This window comes from Sus scrofa, chromosome 14 (genome assembly GCF_054392235.1).
Source record: "Sus scrofa isolate SSC_HxYL_T2T_F1_AM1 chromosome 14, Sscrofa_HxYL_maternal_Yorkshire_Landrace_v2.0, whole genome shotgun sequence".
Classification (NCBI taxonomy): domain Eukaryota; kingdom Metazoa; phylum Chordata; class Mammalia; order Artiodactyla; family Suidae; genus Sus; species Sus scrofa.
In genome coordinates this window covers 131,534,276-131,555,093 of record NC_139396.1, presented here as the reverse complement: position 1 = coordinate 131,555,093, position 20,818 = coordinate 131,534,276, and the positions used below count along the sequence as shown (strand labels likewise).

The 20,818-nt window shown below is 52.0% G+C and overlaps 3 protein-coding genes across 8 annotated transcripts in view; 1 reads left to right on the top strand and 2 right to left on the bottom strand.

Moving 5' to 3' along the window:
* Nucleotides 1-178: 178 nt before the first annotated feature.
* Nucleotides 179-13,760, bottom strand: ANKRD2 (ankyrin repeat domain 2). 2 transcript variants are annotated; one of them, NM_001444581.1, is given in 9 exon segments: nt 181-477; nt 2,280-2,378; nt 2,485-2,583; nt 4,217-4,315; nt 4,683-4,781; nt 6,631-6,738; nt 6,861-7,019; nt 9,611-9,712; nt 13,665-13,760. In NM_001444581.1, coding segments are annotated over 9 exon segments (987 nt in total). In that variant the 5' UTR covers nt 13,740-13,760; the 3' UTR covers nt 181-330.
* Nucleotides 13,761-15,328: 1,568 nt separating this feature from the next.
* UBTD1 (ubiquitin domain containing 1) overlaps nt 15,329-20,818 on the bottom strand; it is a 57,221-nt gene continuing 51,731 nt past the window's right edge. For 4 of the 5 annotated variants that reach the window (XM_021074394.2, XM_013990470.3, XM_003359315.5 and 1 more), the window contains 2 exons: nt 16,762-16,989; nt 15,329-16,439 (listed from right to left, as the gene is read on the bottom strand). In XM_021074394.2, coding sequence (XP_020930053.1) covers nt 16,054-16,439; nt 16,762-16,936 — 561 coding nt within the window. In that variant the 5' untranslated portion in view covers nt 16,937-16,989 and the 3' untranslated portion in view covers nt 15,329-16,053. Of the gene's footprint in view, nt 16,440-16,761; nt 16,990-19,595; nt 19,713-20,818 lie in introns of all 5 variants that reach the window. The other variant, XM_005657441.4, reaches the window with a different exon arrangement.
* The window catches only part of LOC146397012 (uncharacterized), a 55,096-nt gene continuing 51,132 nt past the window's right edge, over nt 16,855-20,818 (top strand). The window contains exon 1 of the mRNA XM_084997496.1: nt 16,855-16,989. The gene's annotated coding sequence lies outside the window, so the exon portion shown is untranslated. The remainder of the gene's footprint in view (nt 16,990-20,818) is intronic.

The following is a 20,818-nucleotide window of genomic DNA, read 5'->3' as shown; positions in this document are numbered from 1 at the left end:
GACTTGGGAAGAGGGGGGGCAGGGAAGAGGCAATTAGAGGCGTCAGTAGGAAAAGCAGCCCGACTGGCTCAGTGAGGCCAACGGGCTCCAAGTTCCCCTCTTGCATGAGCCCAGCCTTGCTCCCAGTCTTCCTTCCTTCCTAAGTATTTCAGGCACAAATAGAAATGAACATCACACATAGAAAAATGACTTTTTTATTGCGGTAGCTTGTGGGTGTTCCTGGGGTGAACACAGAGGAGCCAAGCAGTCCTCAGCCTGAGGGCCATTCTTGTGACCCTCCAGCTGTATGCAGGGGACAGGTCAGGTGCCAGCCTGGGCTGCAACAGGCATTTACTGTGCTGGCACAGGCTGAGGGGTTGCCCGCCCACTCCCAGACCCCTCCAGCCCGTTCTGCTCCGACTCCGGCTCGGGGTGCTCCAGAGCGTGCCGGGTGTCAGCTTGCCACAACTGCACCAGGTCCGTGGGGGTCTTTCCTGCCTACAGGAACCAGGAGGAGATCTGGTCACTGTTCAGAAGTCCATATCAGGAAGTGCCCTCATCCATACCAGGGGTTCCCAACTGCGAGCAACTGGCAATGTCTGGAGACATTCTCAGTATTATAACTGGGCAGGGTGGGGTGGGGTGGGGAGTACTGGCTTTTTTTTTTTTTTGTCTATTAGGGCCACACCTGCGGCATATGGAGGTTCCCAGGCTAGAGGTTCAATCGGAGCTGTAGCTGCCGGCCTACGCCACAGCCACAGTAACACCAGATCCGGGCTCTATCTTCAATCTACACCACAGCTCACAGCAATGCGAGGGCAGGGATCGAATCTGCGGCTTCATGGATACTAGCCAGATTCGTTCCCATTGTGCCACGATGGGAACTCTTACTGGCATCTTGAGTAGAGGCCAGGGATGCTGCTCAGACATCCTGTATTGCACAGGACAGTTCCCCACAACAAAGAATTATCCAGTCCAGAAGTTCCCATTGTGGAACAGCAAATTAAGAGCCCAACTAGCATCCATGAGGATGCAGATTCGATCCCTGGCCTTGATCAGTGGATTAATGATATGGTGTTGCCACAAGCTATGGTGTAGGTTGCAGATGCAGCTCAGATCCGGTGTTGCCATGGCTGTGTCTCAGGCCTCAGCTGCAGCTCTGATTCGACCCCTGACCTGGGAACTTCCATATGCCACAGGTGGGCCATAACAAAAAAATTATCCAGTCAAAAATATGAATAATGCCGAGAAGTCCTCGTTTACACCTTCTATCTTCCTGACTTTCTCATGATCCCCTCAGCCTTTCTTTTTTTCCCTTTCATATAGCTACTTCTTTTTTTTTTAATGTTTTTTTAAATTTATTTTTTATTTTTAATTTTTTTTTTTGTCTTTTTAGGGCCACACCCACAGCATATGAAGGTTCCCAAGCTAGGCGTGGAATTGGAGCTGTAGCTGCCAGCCTCCACCACAGCCACAGCACCTCAGCAGCTTTGTTATGGCCCACAACTCACAGCAATGCCAGATCCTCAACCCACTGATCGAGGCCAGGGATTGAACCTATGTCCTCATGGATGCTAGTCAGATTCATTTCCACTGAACTACAACAGGAACTTCAGTTCTTTTTTTTTTTAAATCGAGGTATAATTGATGTAGAATTTTATCTGTTACAGGTATACAATACAGAGACTCGAAAATTTTAAAGGTTACGCTCCACTTAACAGTTATTATAAAATATTGGTTATATTCCCTGTGTTGTACAATATATCCTTATAGCTTATTTTATACATAACAGTTTGTATGTCTTAATCCCCTACCCTTAGATTGCTCCCTCAGCCTCTTTTGAGTCAGGGTTCCTCCTTACCCAATTCTCCTCCCTTTTGTGATTACTTGGGGCCCCAAAAGCTTGGACGGGGGTACATAGGATCCTAGGGGACCCCCAAGGACCACAGGAGTCAACACTCAGGGCTGGGAACCATCTGCTGACCAAGTGCTTAGCTTCCTTCCAGCTCCGTCCCCCCACAAATTTGAGCCTGGCCATTAGATCCCCCTACGGTCTATTTGGGGACCTTTGGGAAGTCCTCTTACTGCCCCTTCTGGCCTTTTTTCTGCGCTTAGATTTTCTGGAGCATTTGAGAGAATTGCTCCAGAAGCTGGGTGGACCCCCTAACCCCCCTGGGGGCCAGAGAAGCCCTCCACGGAGAGAGCCCTCCACGCCAAGTCTGTATGTCCTCTGAGTGCCAGGCTGGGGCGTAGGAGAGCGGTGCACACTGTTAACTGAATCAGGGAAGGAATGAACTTACCAGGTTCTTGGTCATCATGTCAGCCCCGTGTAGGAGCAGCAGTTTGATGATTTTGTAGCGGTTGAGTCTCACGGCGTCGTGCAGGGCGCTGTCCCCTTCCTAGAACCAGTGTGACACTCAGCATGGCCCACATGGGCATGTGGGAGCCCTCAGGCTGCCTACACCCCTATGGTGGGGCTGGGAGTGAGGGAACCCAGACACTCACTCTGTCTTTGGCATTGATGTCCAGGCCCAGGGACAGAAAATGTTCCACAATCTCCACGTGCCCCGTCCGGACCGCCACGTGCAGTGGGGTGCTCAGCAGCTGGGTAGGAAGGAAGCAGGACATGTTGGCCTGTGGTCCTCTGGGATGGGAATGTCTTCACTCCAGCCTAATCCTTCCCCCAAGTCCTAGGGCCACAGCCTGAGCCCAAGGGGCAGGAAACTCTATCCAATGATCTAACGCTGAGGCATTACATGCCACCTCCTCTGGGAAGTCTTCTATGATTTCCCTCCCACCCAGATATGAGCCACTGCTCCCTCTTCTGCCCTTTTAAAATAATTATGATAGGGAGTTGCCCTCGTGGCTCAGTGGTTAACGAATCAGATTAGGAACCATGAGGTTGCCGGTTCAATCCCTGGCCTTGCTCAGTGGGTTAAGGATCCAATGTTGCCGTGAGCTGTGGTGTAGGTCGCAGATGTGGCTTGGATCCCACGTTGCTGTGGCTCTGGCATAGGCTGGCAGCTACAGCTTTGATTAGACCCCTAGCCTGGGAACCTCCAGATGCCATGGGAGCGGCCCTAGAAATGGCAAAAAGACAAAAATAAAATAAAATAAAAAAATAATTATGATAGATGTCATTTACTGAGAGATGACTATGTGATGGGCATGGCAAAGGCTTACAAAACATTAGCCTTATGTTGAATAATTAATTAATTTAGGGAGTGGGATGGACTGGGAGTTTGGGGTGAGTAGATGCAAACTATTGCATTTGGAGTGGATAAGCAATGAGATCCTGCTGTAGAGCACAGGAAACTACATCTAGTCTGATGGAACATGATGGAGGATAATGTGAGAAAAAGAATGTATATATATGTGTGTGTATAACAGTGTCACTTTGCTGTACAGCAGAAATTGACAGAACACTGTAAATCAACTGTAGTAAAATGTTTTTAAGATAGTGTCAATAACAAAAACTAACTTACATGCATTTTCCTATCTCATCTATAAAAGAACTCTGCAAGATTTTTAGTCCATTCCATTCCATTTCAATTTTGGCCGTGCCCACAGCATGTGGAAGTTCCCAGGCCAGAAATGGAACCCACACCAGCGCTGTAACCAGAGCCCACAGCAGTGACAATGCCAGATCCTAAACCCGTGAGGGAACTCCGGGCAAGACATTTTATAGGGACTTCCTTTGTGGCATAGCGGATTAAGGATCTGGCATTGTCACTGCAGCAGCTTGGGTCACTGCTGTGGCTCGGGTTCCATCCCTGCCCCAGGAACTCCCAGATGCCATGGGCATGCCCCCCACCAAAAAAACATTTTATAGATGAGCAACAGAGGCTCAGAGGCTGTCACTTGTTCAAGGTCACATACAAAGGAATGAAAAATGGTGGATGAATAAATAAATGAACAGATGAATAAATGAATGGATGGATAGACAGAGAGAAGGATGATGAAGGATTGGATGCATGAACAAATCCTGCATCTTTTGGGTGATCCCAAAGCCACCAGAATAAGATATCTCTTCTCCTTCCCTCTCCTCCGCCCTTCCCAATCCCGTTCTCAGATGGTGGCATCTAAGAGCCTGAAGTTGATGGCAGCGACCCATCCCTGGGCTCTGTAGCCACTCCGCCAACCACACTAACTCACTGCCTCCTGCCTTCCTGGCTTTTCTGCCCTCTGCTTCTCCCACCCCCTGCGACTCCAACATCTGTGAGCATTACTGCCTCACCTTATCTCTCACACTGGTGTCTGCTCCTCGGCTTTGCAGGAGTTTCACCACCTCCAAGTGGCCCCCACGGCAGGCCCAATGCATGGCTGTGCAGTCCAGCTAGAAGGGAAGGGTGGGGCCTAATTGCAGAGCTTCAGGGAAGAAAGAGCCCTGGGGGAAAGGACTCCGGCCAAGAGGGCAGGGAGACATCCAGGAAAGGGACAGGGCCACTCCACTGACTGGGCAACAGATGGAGTGGAGCAGAAGAATGCTTGGAGCCCAACTAGTCCAAGCCAGATCTACAGAGGAGGTTCGGGCAGGAGATGGGGCCCGGCCCAAGGTCACAGAACCCACTATAGGTGGGGCCTGACCCCAACCCCCCTAAGCCACCTGTTTCTGTCCCAGGTTGGAGGTCTGCGGGAATAGGGCATTTATTGGTGCTGGACCTGCCTCCCGCCTCCCACCCAATACCTGCCCCCTTGCTCACCCGATCCTGGAAGTCCACAGTGGCCCCACTCTCCAGAAGCTTCTCCAGGATCTCCATGTGGCCCTCCAGGGAAGCCCGGTGCAGGGCTGTCCGGCGGAACTGTCCCCAGAGAGACTGTCAGGGCTTAACCTCTGGCCCCAGCCCTGAGCCCATTACCCACCCAAGCTGAGACGAGGCCTTATCCCAGCTCGATTCTGACCTGTATTATCTGTGAGCTCCTTCACTCTCTATCCAGAGCACCCTTGAGGGCCTCCCACGAGCTGGGGACTCTGCCTTCTCACGGTCCCCCAAGCACATCAATCAAGCCAGGTCTTTGCACAGGCAGTGCCCAATTTGCCTGTACTCCCCACAGGGGCTTGATGAATTCCTGCCACTCTGTCAAGATGCAGCTCAAGTGTCACCATCTTCTTGACACCTCTAAGGCAAAGCTGTCTCGGGGGCTCAGACAAACCCTCCACTCTGCGAGAGTGTTCAGGGGCAGGCGGAGTCTTGACTATTTCCCCTGAGTGCCTTGCCCAGGGCAAGGATAGGTAGGTGCACCCTGATTGCTGATTCAAGGGGGGAATGAACTTCCTCCCTTCTCCATGCAGTCAGCTTTCTGCTTTGACTTCTGGAGACACTTGGGCCAGAGGGCATACCTTGCCATACGCTCATGATCTGGTTATGCATCAGTCCTCCAGCTACTGTCACCCTGGTCTTTTTGGTTTTGTGCTCCTGGCACCTAGCACTTTGCTCAGAGATAGGAGGTGCTTAGACAGACCAAGAATCTCAATTCTGAAGAGTGGAAGGAAAGGACATGTAGCCTAAGCCTACAATAATGCAGGCTGAAGGGGGTGACCATTAATTTGCTCAATTCCAGGATATGATCTCAAGAGAGCATCCTACAAGGTGTGAAAGAGGCAGTTTTAGGGAAAACAAAAAGAAGAATGATGGGTGATGGAAACATTTTGAAAATCGTGGGGATGGTAGCACCACATTGAAAATGTAATTAATGCTACTGAATTGTACACTTAAAATGGTTTAAAGGGCATATTTCATGTTATATATTTTTTAGCCATGATAAAATAAAAATAATTTTTCAAAGTAAGTATAATGATATGCAATGTGACACACAAAAAATCATAGCTTAGCACGGGCTTTATAGGTTTTTTTTTTCCTCTATCTCTCTTTAAGCTCCCGGGCCAAGGATTAAACCTGGGCCACAGCAGTGACAATACCAAATCCTTAACCACCTGAGCCACCAGGGAACTCCTATGGTTTTATCATAAATACTTATTGAGGAATTAACATTCTCTTTGATCTCCATAACATACTCAGAGAAGTGGACAGTCTTACAAAGGAGGAAACTGAGGGATGGAAAAGTGACCCCCCAAGCCGTAGGTCACATAATTAGAGAGCAGTAGAGGTGGGATTGAAGCCCAGATCCCCTGGTCTTAGACGCTTTGTATTGGATTCCATTCCTCTTTCTTCCCTAAAAATCCAGGTGACATTTTGTGTGTGTGTGTGTCTTTCTGTCTTCTTAGGGTCGCACCCAGGCTAAGGATCAAATCGGAGCTGTAGCCGGCTTCGCCAGAGCCACAGCAACACGGGATCAGAGTCGCGTCTGCGACCTACACCACAGCTCACGGCAACGCAGGATCCTTAACCCACTGAGTGAGGCCAGGGATGGAACCTGCAACCACATGGTTCCTAGTAGGATTCGTTAACCACTGAGCCACGACAGGAACTCCCAGGTGACATTTAATACTCTGGAGGGGTTCAAGCTGGAAAGGGTCTAAGAATTTAGAAAAATTCCTGTGTGGAGGAGGGGCGCCTCACATCTACCGAGGGACGCCCCCTCCCAAGGACACCCATGCCTGCTCTCAAGCAGATCCACAAGTGGGCGGGGTGGCGGTGGCAGCTCTGAAAGGGGGTTAGGCACAGGCGCAGGGCCCAGTGGGAATCTCACCTGGTCGCAGGTGTCTGGGGAACCCCCATCGGCCAGGAACTTCTCAATGACCTTCATTTTCCCCTCCACCGCCGCTTTCAGGAATGTCTCCTCGTCCACAGGGCCGGTCTGCAGGGCGTGAATGAAGTCGGGGGGGGGGGGGGCCGCCTCGCCACGATCCGAGCCATCCCACCCCTGCCCCCGCCCCCGGCGCCCCCTGCCTGCACGGTGGTCTTTCCCAGCACCCTTACGATCTCCTCCGGCTCAGGAGGCGGCTCCTGGGAGGCGGCTAAGGCCTCCCGCTTCTTCTGCTTGCGTTTTTTCCGCAGCTGGATGAGGTTCTGGATCCCGCCCACGTCGATGATCTCCCTCCGCAGGTCCAGGGACGTCTTACGCACACGCTCCTGGCCCTGCGTGGGAAGAGTCCGTCAACCCCCACGCTGGGGCCCCAGGTGTCCGGCTTGGGGACCTCCGAGCTACGCTGGAGGTGGGGCGCTGGGAGATCCTCTCGGAGAGACAGAATCCAGGTCTAGCCCACCGTTTGGGACTAGGTGGCGCGGTGGAAACTGAGACACCAACGTCACAGATCAGGTGGCAAGGGAGGCTTGAGGGGGCTGCCTGGGGGCTACCTGGCTTCCAGGCTCCACAGAGGGTGGGGCGATGATGAGGAAATCTCAGGGGCAATTCTTAGCCCAGGCCTCCAGACAGGGTCCGAATCCTCAGCTCTTCATGCAATTCCAGGTATGTGTGTGTGGTCATGAGTGATACATGATTAATATTAAAAATTTTTAAATGGGGAGTTCCTGTCGTGGCTTAATGGAAACGAATCTGACTACTATCCCTGAGGACACAGGTTAGATCCCTGGCCTCCCTCAGTGGGTTAAGATTTGGCGTTGCTGTGGCTGTGGTGTAGGCCAGCAACTACAGCTCTGATTTGACCCCTAGCCTGGGAACCTCCATATGCCGTGGGTGTGGCCCCAAAGAGACAAAAAAATTTAAAAAAATAAATAAAAATGAGGAATTCCCAAGTGGCCTAGCCGTTAAGGATTTAGCATTTTCTCTGGTGTGGCTTGAGTTGAATCCCTGGCCTGGGAACTTCTGCATGCTACCTAATAATTTGAGTAGATAAATAAATACATACATAAATGTTAAAAATGAAACTAATACAGAAGTATAAAAGCACTGAAGAGGAAGCCCTTCTCACTCAGAGGTAACTTTTTTTTGGCCACACCTACACCATTTGGACCACGGGATCTTTAACCCACTGAGCCATCAGGGAACTCCCAGAGGTAATGTCTATCATAGCCCAGTTGATGCCCTTTCAGACGTGCATTCTATGGGGTCATCCTCTGCATAGTCTGGAAACTGCTCTTCTCTTGGCAGCATGAAGATCTCTCCTATTAGCACATGCAGCCTCCCCCAGCCAGTTAACACCTGCATCCTGCCTTGTTGTATGGCTGCTTCATCACTGGAGCTTCCCAAAGTAAGTTCCCTGGCATCCTGTACTCAGTGCAGATTCTGACTCAGGAGATATGGGAGGAAAACTTTCCTCCTCTCCCCTTCTAGGTTCTTTGGCTGGTCTACTAATTAAGTTGACAGAAGGTAGATTAACAGGAGGACAACAAATTTAATTTCATATGTATGGGAATCCATAAAAATATGAGACTCGAAGAAGTGACCAAAGCAGGTAGCTTTCATACCTTGTAGATAAGGAAACAATAAATTTGTGCAGAATTGGAGTTCCCATTGTGGCTCAGTGGAAATGAACCCGATTCATATCCATGAGGGTGTGGGTTCGATCCCTGGCCTCGCTCAGTGGGTTACGGATCTGGCATTGCCGTGAGCTGTGGTGTAGGTCACAGACATGGCTCAGATCCCGAGTTGCTGTGGCTGTGCTGCAGCTCCAATTCAGCTCCTAGCCTAGCAACTTCCATATGCCACATGAGCACCCCTTAAAAAAAAAAAAAGAAAGAAAAAGAAAAAAAAATTTTTGTGAAGAATTGAAAAGACAGAGAGTTCCCGTCGTGGCTCAGTGGTTAACGAATCCGACTAGGAACATGAGGTTGTGGGTTCGATCCCTGACCTTGCTCAGTGGGTTAAGGATCCGGGGCGTTGCCGTGAGCTGTGGTGTAGGTTGCAGATGCGGCTCGGATCCCACGTTGCTGTGGCTCTGGTGTAGGCCGGTAGCTACAGTTCTGATTAGACCCCTAGCCTGGGAACCTCCATATGCCGCAGGAGCAGCCCAAGAAAATGGCAAAAAGACACACACACACAAAAGAATTGAAAAGACAAAGGAGTTTGGGTTTAGAGTAGCTAATTAGTGAAGAAATAACAAAGTTTGTTTATACAGACTTCTCAGCCCTGAACTGCCTATATCTGGTGATAAGGAAGCTTTCTACTATTCTCACTTAGGGAGGGTAACTTAACATGGGAGATTTATTTCCTGCTTTCAGGGGAACAAAGGATCATTAGTGTCCTTCTTGCATTGGCTTTTTCTTAAGTAACTTTAGTTTAAAATAATAAATATGGGAGTTCCCATCATGGCTCAGTGATTAACGAGTCCAACTAGCATCCATGAAGATGCGGGTTCTACCCCGGCCTCTCTTATTGAGTTAAGGATCCAGCATTGCCATGAGCTGTGGTGTAGCTCACAGACTCGGCTTGGATCCAGGGTTGCTGTGCCCCAGCATAGGCTGGTGGCTACAGCTCCGATTGGACCTCTAGCCTGGGAATCTCCATATGCCATGGATGCGGCCCTAAAAGGACATATAAATTAATTAATTAAAATAAAATAATAAATATACCAAAGTAGTATATTTGGGGATGGCATATCCTGCTTTCCTTGACAGGTCTTGGGGTCCGGTGGCGGAGGGGAGATGCTGCATCACCAGCATCCCCCAGGGGTGCTGAGCTGCTGGTTTGTGGACCACACCAGGAGGAGCAAGGCCATCACTGCCTGACCTGTGCCCTGAGCGCAGGCATAGGGATCTCCTAGACTTACCTTAACCTTTTGCAAGTCTGGACTCTGAGGCCTGTGGTGCTTCTCATCCTCCAACTTCAGCATCTCCATGGGCAACTTCTGACGGGTGGCTCCTCGGAGTTTCTGGAGAGCCAAGGAGAGGACATGCTCGGGGACCTGCCCACAGCACCTGAGACGGCCGATAGCCTCCCCCCACCCCCCAGATTCAAGCACATCCCCCAAGGACCTCCTCTTTTGTGACCTCATAGCCCTTCATCTGTCCCACTCCTAACTGGCCCAAGAAGGGCCCCAGATCAGAGCCGGGCTCCCCACCTCAGCATCTATCCCAACCTCAGTTCCACTACCTGCCTGCTGACTGCCCTGGGTCCCCAGCAAAACAGGATCAACTTGCCAGATGGAGTTGTCATGAAATTAAATGTATTCACTTTTTTCGAGCGCTGAGGTTTTTGTTGTTTGGTTTTTTGCCATTTAAAATTTATTTGATGAAATCATTGTGATAATAGATGATACTTTTTCTTTTCTTTTTTTTTTTTTTTAGTTTTTTTTTTTTTTGCCTTTTCTAGGGTCACTCCCATGGCATATGGAGGTTCCCAGGCCAGGGGCCTAATCGGAGTTGCAGCTGCTGGCCTACACCACAGCCATAGCAACGTGGGATCCGAACCACGTCTGCAACCTACACCACAGCTCATGGCAACGCCAGATCCTTAACCCACTGAGCAAGGCCAGGGGTCAAACCCGAAACCTCCTGGTTCCTAATCTAATTCATTAACCACTGAGCTACAACGGGAACTCCTCTTCTTCTTTTTTTTTTTTTTTTAAATGGACTTGACAGTTCAAAAATCTGGCAGCTCTGTCAGTTACCAACTTCATTCCCTCAGATTTTACTGATACGGTGAAATCCTAGAGCATAGAAACTTGCTCTCAGAGAAGCTGAGGGATGGGACCCGTGACTCCCCAGCTCTCAGCTTCAAGTGAACTCTAAATATTAACCTTACTCTTTTTTGCTTTTTTGGGGCCGCACTCATGGTATATGGAAAGGTGTCCCAGGCTATGGGTCAAATCAGAGCTGCCAGCCTACACCACAGCCACAGCAACGTGGGATCCAAGCCACGTCTGCAACCTACAGCACAGCTCACGGCAACACCAAATCCTTAACCCACTGAGCAAGGCCAGGGATGGAACCTGCGTCCTCACAGATACTAGTCAGATTTGTTTTTGCTGCACCACAATGGGAACCCCCTTAACCTTATTCTTGTAGTAATAATACGGGGGCAACTCCATCCAAGTCTCCTCCCCACTTGTAACTCTGACGCCTGGACTCCTTTCTCGCAGCTGCCTCCTCTCTTCTAAAGGAACAGGCTCTTTGTCAAGTGCTGGCGCCCTATCACTGAAGTCCCCTGGGGAACATTCACCCAGGTTGGAGGTGGCAGCTGGGAGAAATGGCCTTCCTGAGACCTCTCAACTGTCTTTCGCATTCCCCACCGAGCTCCAGTGTTAGACTCTTCAAGGGTTGTTTGAGGGCTGATTTCTCAGGTCTTTATTTCACATGTTCTCTTGTCCACTGTGTCTCTTCCATGCTGGGCTTCCATGGTTTGAGGTCTCCCCAGTGCTGGCCTGAAACACTGCATCTTTCCCTGGGGACAAGGGGTGACCTAGGGCTTCAGCTGGTACTGCAGGTGGGACCCTGGCTGGGCTCCTGGAGCATCCAGAGAATGGGCTTGGTCTTCATCATTTTGGTGTCCCCAGCACCTGTGACAGGGGCTGTCACAGAGGAGATGCTCAGCAGATGTTTGGAGAGAAAAATGAATCAATGAATTCATGAATGGTGGCAGGCGGGCTCAACAGCTCTGCCCACCTCCAAGTCCTCAGTGATGACCTAACACAGTAATGTCCCCACAGCAGAGCTCCAGCCCCTGGGCTGCTCTCTGAGGCCCTCCTCCCCTCCCTGCCAACCCCAAGAAGGTGATGCAGGCTGGACAGAGGCTCTCCTTGAGAATGCTGCTGGGCTGGGGCTTGGTAGGAACAACTGGGGACCCTTACTCACACTCCATAGCCCCTAGCTTCAAATTGGTCTTTGTGGACTGGCAAACAATAGGTGCTCATTAAATGTTTGTTGAATTGGGTGGTTTTTGGTGAAACACAACACAATTTCTACCTTACTTCGTAGCCAGATGCACAGAGGAAATGAGAGGATGCCTGTGCAATACGTAGCACAGCGCCTGGCATGTAAGAGGCACCGCCGGCGAGGCTGGCTCCGTGGGCTCTCAGGGTCCCGACAGCCCTGCCGCTGTATTTGCTGGATGAATGAGGACTGCTCCATGTCCCCTTGCTGAAGGACTCATGTCCAGGGGCAGCACTCCAGAAATAGCCCAGCAGCATGACTCACCTGCCGGGCACTGGTGCATATGCCCTTGGGGGAGTGAGAAATGGCATTCCTGGGGATCCGGGGAAGCCCGGGCCAGGACTCAGCAGGCTCAGTCCAAGCTCTTTCCCCAGCAAACCAGCCCTCCCTTCCCTGAACCTTCCCCCTCACTCGGCCCCATTCAATCACTCTTCCTATTTTATTTTTTGCCCCCCCCCCCCAGGCATATGGAAATTCCAGGGCCAGGGATGATACCGGTGCCACAGCAGGAACCCGAGCTGTTGCAGTGACAAGAGAACCCCTGCTGTTCCTTTTTTGAATGGAGTCTACCTCTAAGCTGATTTATCTCCTCCCTCTCATTCCTGTTCGTGCCAGTCTTTCCCCTCCAAGTCTTTCTCAGGGCTGTCAGAGCTGCCCCAGGTCAGAGGGCGCCACTGTTCCTCACTCAACAACATGCAGTGACTCCCTACTGCCCACAGAACAAGTATCTCTCATGGGGCCTTCTCCCTCTGGTTTGTGCCCTGCCTTCCTTCTCAGCCTTAGCCCCCCACTGCCAGGCTTTCTCCGAACAGTCAACATTCCCACTCCCCCCAACTTTAGCACGTGTTGTTTCCTTAGTCTGGAAGACTCTCCCCTTTCTTGATGTCCACCCTTGAAGGCCCAGCTCAAATGCTGTCCTGTCCACAGAGAAGTCCTTCGAGGGCCCACGGTTGGCATGACCTCCCCCCCACCAGCCTTTGTGCTCCTTCATCTCTGAGTTACCTCTATCTCACCCTTTCGCCACTCTGCCTTCTTCCTTAGTTGGCCATGAACCTGACACATGTCGGCTAAAATGAATGTGGGGCTGGTAAAGAGGAGGCAGGAGCTGACCGTATAGAGCATCTCATTCCTCCCCACACCGGGCCCTTGGCAGAGGAGACTCTAGGTCGAGTATTCATTTCCATCAAATGAAGAGTAGGACCAGGAGGTCCTGTCGTGGTGCAGTGGAAACAGATCTGACTAGGAACCATGAGGCTGTGGGTTCGATCCCTGGCCTCGGCTTAGTGGGTTAAGGATCCGGCATTGCCATGAGCTGTGGTGTAGGTTGCAGATGTGCCTTAGATCCTGCGTTGCTGTGGCTGTGGTGTAGGCTAGCAGCATAGGGAGGTTCCCTGGCCTGGGAACCTCCCTATGCCGCAAGATCGGCCCTAAAAAGAAAAGAAAAGAAAAAAAAAAAAAAAAAGGAGTAGGACCAGCCCACACCCTCCTCCCCTGCTTCTTTATTCTAGAGAAAAGGTTTTGGCCCAGAGCCCCATGCTTGAGCGGCTGGTGGTCCTAGAAACCCATGCTCTCCTTGCCAGCATCCCTCCTCGCTCGGCTCCCAGTCTTTATCCTTCTTAAGGGAGCAAAACACTGGAGTTTCTCCTGTCCCAGCCTCCCCCCAGCAGCTGGGGGATCTCAGGGTCCCACACTCCCAGGCAGCATCCTGGCTACCCTGTTGTGCAGCTCAGCCCATCCTTAAGGCTGGGGTTGGCAGGACAGGGTCTCAGACTCTGTCTCCCCTTGCCAGCAACCCCTTCCCAGGAGCACCTGGGGCTGGAAGAAAGCCAGCAGGGCCCTTGGGGACACCTGTCTTCTTTCCTGCCACAGGTATGGCAGCCAGGCTTTTCCTTCCTTTGACAGCAGAGCTGGGTCTCCTCAGAACCCCTTTGAGCCCCCACACCTCTGCCCTACCTCATTTTCCTCCTCCTGCGCCAGCCGCTCCTCGATCAGCGCCGTGGCCCTCTGCACCGCCTCGGAGCTCGCCATCGTGCCGTCTGACTCGCTTCTACAGGCTCTGGGCCCCGGGGGCTTTATATGCCAGGGCACCCACCCCCGCCCCGCTGGGCGCCTTTGCCATGAGCTCACCGGCCCAATTCTCCACCTGACTCCCCCACCTGTCACCTTCACCCCAGGCAGCCCCAGACAGCAGGGGGAAGCAGGGACAGTTGCCCCCTGCCCTGCCAACCCCTGGCCTCCTGGAGCTGGAGGGCCCAGTGCCCTGAGAGCGGGGGCTGCAGAAAGGAGCCTGCCCAGCCTCTGTCCTGGGTACTTAGGCCCAGCTGGGCCTCAGCCAGGGCAGCTGGGCTGCACAAAGGACCATTGACTGCCCTTAGCCTGGATGGTAGTGCCACCTGCTGGATGCCTGCAAACCTGTCCAGCCCCTGTCAGCGAGGGGACCTAAAGGCCAAATGTGGGGACCCAAGATAGGCCTGCATCCCCAGGCTGTCCTGGGAACAGGCCCTGCTTGCTCAGGGGAGGGCAGACTGCCTCATCTGGGCTGGAGTGCCAGGCAGTGGCTGGGAGTGAGGGCAGCTGCCTCCCTCTTGGCCCGCAGCTCCTGCAGGCCTTTGCCTCTCTGAGGTCCCACAGTGCCCCCTAGTGAAGCATCAGCGCATTTGGCTGCCAGTCCCTGACAAATCTCATTCATCTGTCTCAGGGGCCTGTGAGATGTACAGGGCCTTGCTTCATGAGGAGCCTCAGGAAGCCAGTGGAAGGGCCAGAATGCAGTGTCACGCCCCGCTGACGCTGACGAGGACACCAGCTCGGACGGATCATCCTTCACTCAGTTTCCCCGTCAGGCCATGCTGACCTCATGCTCACTGAGAAAGGAAAATATTGCCAACTGAAGGAAAAGCAAAACTCTATTGCTCAGTTCTATACCTCGAACCATGGGAGTGAGCCCTGGGTCACCATGACCCGGGTTTAACCTGCCAGGGAACCACAGACGCCACAGCCCGGTGGTCTGTGACACCCACGTGGCCTGCCCTTAGCTAAACTACCTTATCTAAGATGCCCCCTCTCTGCTCACATGCACGCTTTCCCCTAAGGAAGCTGGCTCCTCCTCCTCTCTGGTTCCCCTGCTGGCAAGATGACACATGCTCATCACCTAAATTTGTCAGAGATTTTGCCTTAACGTCACCGAGGGTACAGCACGTCCAGGATGTCCACATATACATCCGTCCTGAGGGTCTGGCTCAGGGGCTGAGCTGGAAGCCAGCGGCTTTGTGCTGTAGGAGTGGAGCTTCAGGTAACTAAGCCCACCTTTGCTTTCAAAATGTGTTCACATCTGTTATGCCATTTAATCCTGCCAGCTGCTGAGGGAGGAGGCAGGGCAGGCGGCATCATCTCCACATTAAAGATAAGCAAAGTGGGTTTGGAGGTTAAGTGCCTTTTCCGGAGGACCCACGAAAACACAGGCCCGAACACTAGCAGTGCTCAGCTTGTTCCACCGAAATCTCCATGGTGCCCAGAGTAGCTGGGGAGGCCATGCATCCACCTGTTCCCGCACCAGAACGGGCTCTGGGGATCCACAGAGCTGCAGGAGAACCCAAAGTCAAAGCCAGGCAAGAGAGAGGGAAGGAGCAAAAAGGCTTTATTGATAAATATGCAGATATGTCTGTACACAGGGACCTGCTGTGGGGCCACTGCCAGGCTGCAGGGCCCCCCTCCCCTGCCACCGCTACCAGGGCTAGAGCCAGGAGACGGCCCTGCGCAGACCCCTGCCACAACAGCCCAGCCACCCCGCCAGCGCTGCATCTCTGCCTATTGTGCTGGGGGCTGGGAGAGGCAGAGGCCGGCCTCAGGCTCCCCGCCCCTGGGGCTCATGAGTCCCCTTCCCCTCTGGGGGACTGGCACTGTGCCCAGGGCAGAGTCAGGGGGTGGGGACAGAGGAGGGAAACAGCAGCTGCTTCAGACCCTGAGCAGAAAAACGGAGTGGGCACAGCCGGCAGCACCCAATGACAGATCTGGACTCCGGGGGCCTCCGGGCTGGCCCTTGTGGCTCGAACCTGCTGCAGGAGAGAGGCAGGCTGGACGGCCCTGGTTTGCCTCTTCTCTGACAAGGGTGGCAAGGCCTGTGTGTGGCAGCACACTGTTTCCTGGGTGCTGGGCACTGGTGGCCCCGGGAAGCAGGGTCCCCCTCAGGGCTCGCCCAGCAGCCATATTTGGGGAGATGCCTCCAAAGAAAAGAACAGCTCTCCAAGGCAGCGGCAGGGTGGGGGCATCCAGTGCTCCAGCCGGAAGGCCTCTCAGCCCTGCGGAGACCCTCCTCGGCCTCTCTGCCCAGGGGTCCGTGGTCACCTCAGTCCTGGGGCGGCGGGGGCTGGTTGATGATGACCTGGATGACAAAATCCTTCTGGATCTTGGTTTCCTGGAGCCGCGTGCGGTCTGTGAGCAGCTTTCCGGAGAAGAACCATCGCTGCCAGGATGGCTCGATGCCCTCCTGGGTGTGCAGCTGCCTCTTGAGCTGCCCCACTGTGTCAGGCAGGCTGGCGCTGAGCCTCACGTCCTTGCCCGTGGAGAGGCGCACCTTCAGCGGGAACTCTCGGCGCGCGCTGGGGGTGGGCTCGGGGGGCTCCGGGCTCTCCTCCTCGGTGTGTTCCAGCAGCAGGTTCACAGGCGGCGAGAGGCAGTAGATGGGTAGCTGGTAGCGATTGCCCAGCTCATCGTAGCATTCACAGAGCGTGCCTGTGAGAAAGGCGGGGGTGGGCAGAGTCGGCTCAGGGACCCACTGGTTTGGAATGAATTGTGTCCCCCAACAAATTCATATATTGAAGCCTTAACCCTCCAATGTCATGGTATTCTGATATAGGGGCTTACGTGGGAGTAATTAAGGTTAAGCAAGGAGTTCCCGCTGCAGCACGTTGGGTTAAGAACCTGACTGCAGCAGCTTAGGTCACTGTGGGTTGGAGCCGTGGCCCAGCACAGTGGGTTAAGGATTTGCTGTTGCCACAGCAGCGGCTGACATTCAACCCCGGGGTCCCTGGGGAAGCCCTGCCCCGTTGCTCACCGTGAGGCAGGGTGATGCTGGCTCCGTCCAGGATGGCCTGGGCCAGCTCGTGGTCATTGGCCTCAGCCGCGTAGGCGGCAGCCTTGAGGGCGTCCCAGATCTCCTTGCGGCCCTCAAAGGCGGGCGCCGTGTCCCAGAACTCATCCCGCTTGCTCCGCAGCTGCCCGTCGGTCATCGGATAGTCGCTCTTCCACTTCAGCCGCTCCTTCTTCAGGGGCTCATTGCGTCCTGCGCAGGACACAAGGAGACGCTTAGCCTCTGGAAAGCCGGGGCTGCGTCCACCTTCTCCCAGCGCCCCCACCAAACCCCGCCCCCACCGCCGCTCCTGAGTATTGAGGACCCCCAGCCCTTTCCTGGAGTCAGGGAAGAGTCTAGAAAACTGCACACACCCAACTCCGGGGGCATAAACCACTTCTGTCAGCAAAGGGTATATTGCCTTTATTGCTGCTGCTGCTGCTGCTTTAAGTCTTAATTCTACTCTCTTTCTTTGATTAGTAAGTAGGATACGTTCAGTGTTTTTAAAAATCTGGAAAGAATTCTAACTTCCACTATTTACGGAGCCAGCTTGTGCCAGATCACAGACTAGGCATTTTAGACTGTCAAAGTGACCCAACAGATGGGGAAACTAAGAGAGCTTGTCATTTGTCTGAAGCCACCCGGGTACCAATGGAATGCCAGGCTTTCTGATTGGGAGGGCCGCCCTCTGACCACTGTTTGTGCCTTGCTGCCATTGGGGGAAACTCCCTGGAGACCTCCGCTGTTCAGAAATTAACTACTGTTGACACTTAGCCATATTTCCTCCCAGCTTCCTCTCTCCATTTTTCTCAATAGAGTTGGGTTCATAGTAGTAAATTTATTTTTTAAATATTCCTTGTTATGAAAAGCATTTAGAATGGTATCATGACAATATACAACTTTCTATGTCACATGTATAGTCCCGTGAATAAGAATTATAAATATTTTAATGTCTTTTTATTTTTTTATTTATTTATTTTTTTTGGTCTTTTGTCTTTTTTGTTGTTGCTGTTGTTGTTGCTATTTCTTGGGCCGCTCCCGGGGCATATGGAGGTTCCCAGGCTAGGGGTCCAATCGGAGCTGTAGCCACCGGCCTACGCCAGAGCCACAACAACGCGGGATCCGAGCCGCGTCTGCAACCTACACCACAGCTCACGGCAACGCCAGATCCTTAACCCACTGAGCAAGGGCAGGGACCGAACCCGCAACCTCATGGTTCCTAGTCGGATTCGTTAACCACTGCGCCACGACGGGAACTCCGTCTTTTTATTTTTTAATTTTTTTCATCTTTTGTCTTTTAGGGCCACACCCACGGCATATGGAGGTTCCCAGGTTAGGGGTTGAATCAGAGCTGCAGCCACCAGTTTACACACAGCCACAGCCATGTGGGATCCGAGCCGCGTCTGCGACCTACACCACAGCTCACGGCAACGCCAGATCCTTAACCCACTGAGCGAGGCCAGGGATGGAACCCACAACCTCATGGTTCCTAGTTGGATTCGTTTCTGCTGCTCCTCTCTGGGAACTCCTTTAATGCCTTTTTATTGGAGTTCCCGTCGTGGCTCAGTGGTTAACGAATCCGACTAGGAACCATTTTGTCTTTAGTAAAGACAAAAAAAAAAAAAAAGTCTCTTTATTAATGTTCTATCATACAGTTACAAAGAATTTTTTAAAACCACAACTGACCAACCCCCAAAATCCCCACAGTATCTGATGAAGGAAACAATTCTGTTAAATATCATTATCCTTTTTTTTTTTAAAGGTCATTATTCTTATTACACAACCCCAAGTGACCTCCAGGACAACTCTGGACCACAGTCAAGACGGAGAGCAGAGGCATCTCTCAAAGGCTTTAGGAAGCTCAGTCTTCTCAGAACTGAAGGCAGAATGAGCCACAAGAACGAGATCTAAAGTCCTTGGCTCTCGCTTTAACTCGGATCTTTTTTTTTTTTTTTTTTTTTTGTCTTTTGTCTTTGTTGTTGTTGTTGCTATTTCTTGGGCCGATCCCGTGGCATATGGAGGTTCCCAGGCTAGGGGCTGAATCAGAGCTGTAGCCACCGGCCTACGCCAGAGCCACAGCCACCCGGGATCCGAGCCGCGTCTGCAACCTACACCACAGCTCACGGCAACGCCGGATCGTTAACCCACTGAGCAAGGGCAGGGACCAAACCTGCAACCTCATGGTTCCTAGTCGGATTCGTTAACCACTGCGCCACGACGGGAACTCCCTAACTCGGATCTTGAGTGAGATGCAGAACTAAAGCTGGGAGCTGCCCCTACAGGCTAGGGTGGGAGGGGGGCCTCCTTGGGGAAGAGCAGGACATTGACCCACCTACCACATGAAGGAAAACCGTGTAAGCACTTTATTTATACACAACACCCCACTTCACTCTTTTTTTTTTTTTTTTTTTTTTTGGCTTTTCAGGGCCACACCCATGGCATATGGAGGTTCCCAGGCTAGGGGTCTAATCGGAGCTGTTGCTGCCAGCCTACGCCAGAGCCACAGCCACGCCAGATCTGAGCTGGGTCTGCGACCTACACCACAGCTCATGGCAATGCCGGATCCTTAACCCACTGAGTGAGGCCAGGGATCGAACCCACAACCTTATGGTTCCTAGTCGGATTCATTTCCGCTGCACCACGATGGGAACTCCCCCACTTCACTCTTTGAATGGCTTTATGTGCTAGGTGTTATTATTGCTGTTCCACAGATGGTGGCACAGGCAGAGAGATTAAATGACTGGCCTGAAGTGACACAGTAAGTGACAGAGTGAGGGTTCTGCCTCAGGTCAGACTGAATCCAGTGGGTTTGCCTCTACCTGTGCAGACAGAAAACTCTCACGCCAGACACTTCATCTGAGTGTTCCTGGGTTAGCAGAAGGAAAGGCAAATCCTCTTTGTTGGCAAACAACTTCAAACCAGGCCTCAAAGAATTCCTGAGATAAAGTTCCAAGAAAAATAAATAATAAGGTCATAGGTTTTTTTTTCTTAATCACAACATACAAAGAAACAAGGCAATATGAGCCCAAGCCAGCAAAAACAACAGGCAGAAGAATCAGACTTACAAAGACTTCAGCTATGGGATTTATCAGACCCAGATTGTGAAATACTGCATTTAAGAAATCAGAGAGCCTTAAAAACATGAAACAGGACATGGGAAAGACACCCACATAACTGTCATCAGAAGGATGCCATGTGAGCAGCAGACGACAGACACTGGGGATTTTCCTTACAAAGGACTAGTGATAAGTAGTTATGGGACTACAGGTTCTTTTTTTTTTTTTTAAGGCTGCAACTATGGCATATGGAAGTTCCCAGGCTAGGAGTCAAATCAGAGCTGCAGCTGCTGGCCTACACCATAGACACAGCAACTTGGGATCTGAACAGGGTCTGTGACCACAGCTCCCAGCAACACGTGATCCTGTAACCCACTGAGCAGGGCCAGGGATCAAACCCTCATCCTCATGGATACTAATTGGGTTTGTTACCACTGAGTCACAGGTTCTCCCTACAGAAACACATGAAACAGGATCCCTACCTCACGCCAGCCACAAAAATCAAACCCAGATAGATCAAAGGCTTAAGTGTGAAAGACAGAAAGGAGGAACTGGAGAAACAAAAGATGACAGTTTTGTCCATGGGTTTTTTTGGTGGAAGTTTGGCCTGGAGGGGTTTCTGCCTGGATCAAGGAAGTTGCTCTGCTTCATGATTTCTGACCCCTTTTCTCTATGGTCCTTTAGTGTTGATGACTCCCTAACAAGAGCTATGACCCATCAGGACTCACAGGAATTCTGCAGTGATGCCCTGGGGACCTCTGGGACCACTTCTGCCCCTCTACTCAATGACTCAGGCCTTTTAACTTCTTGAGCTGCTTCCTCTCTGCCAGATGTCTCTTCTCACTGGTCTCCATCTAACTGCTGCTCATATGGGTAGAGATCAGGTCCAGCTAATGGGCCACTCTTCATCTGCTGAGGGGTGAGAAAGCTCTGTCAGCACTGTCAAAATTGAGAGCATCTGGTTCTAAGAAAGAGGTTTCCTGAAG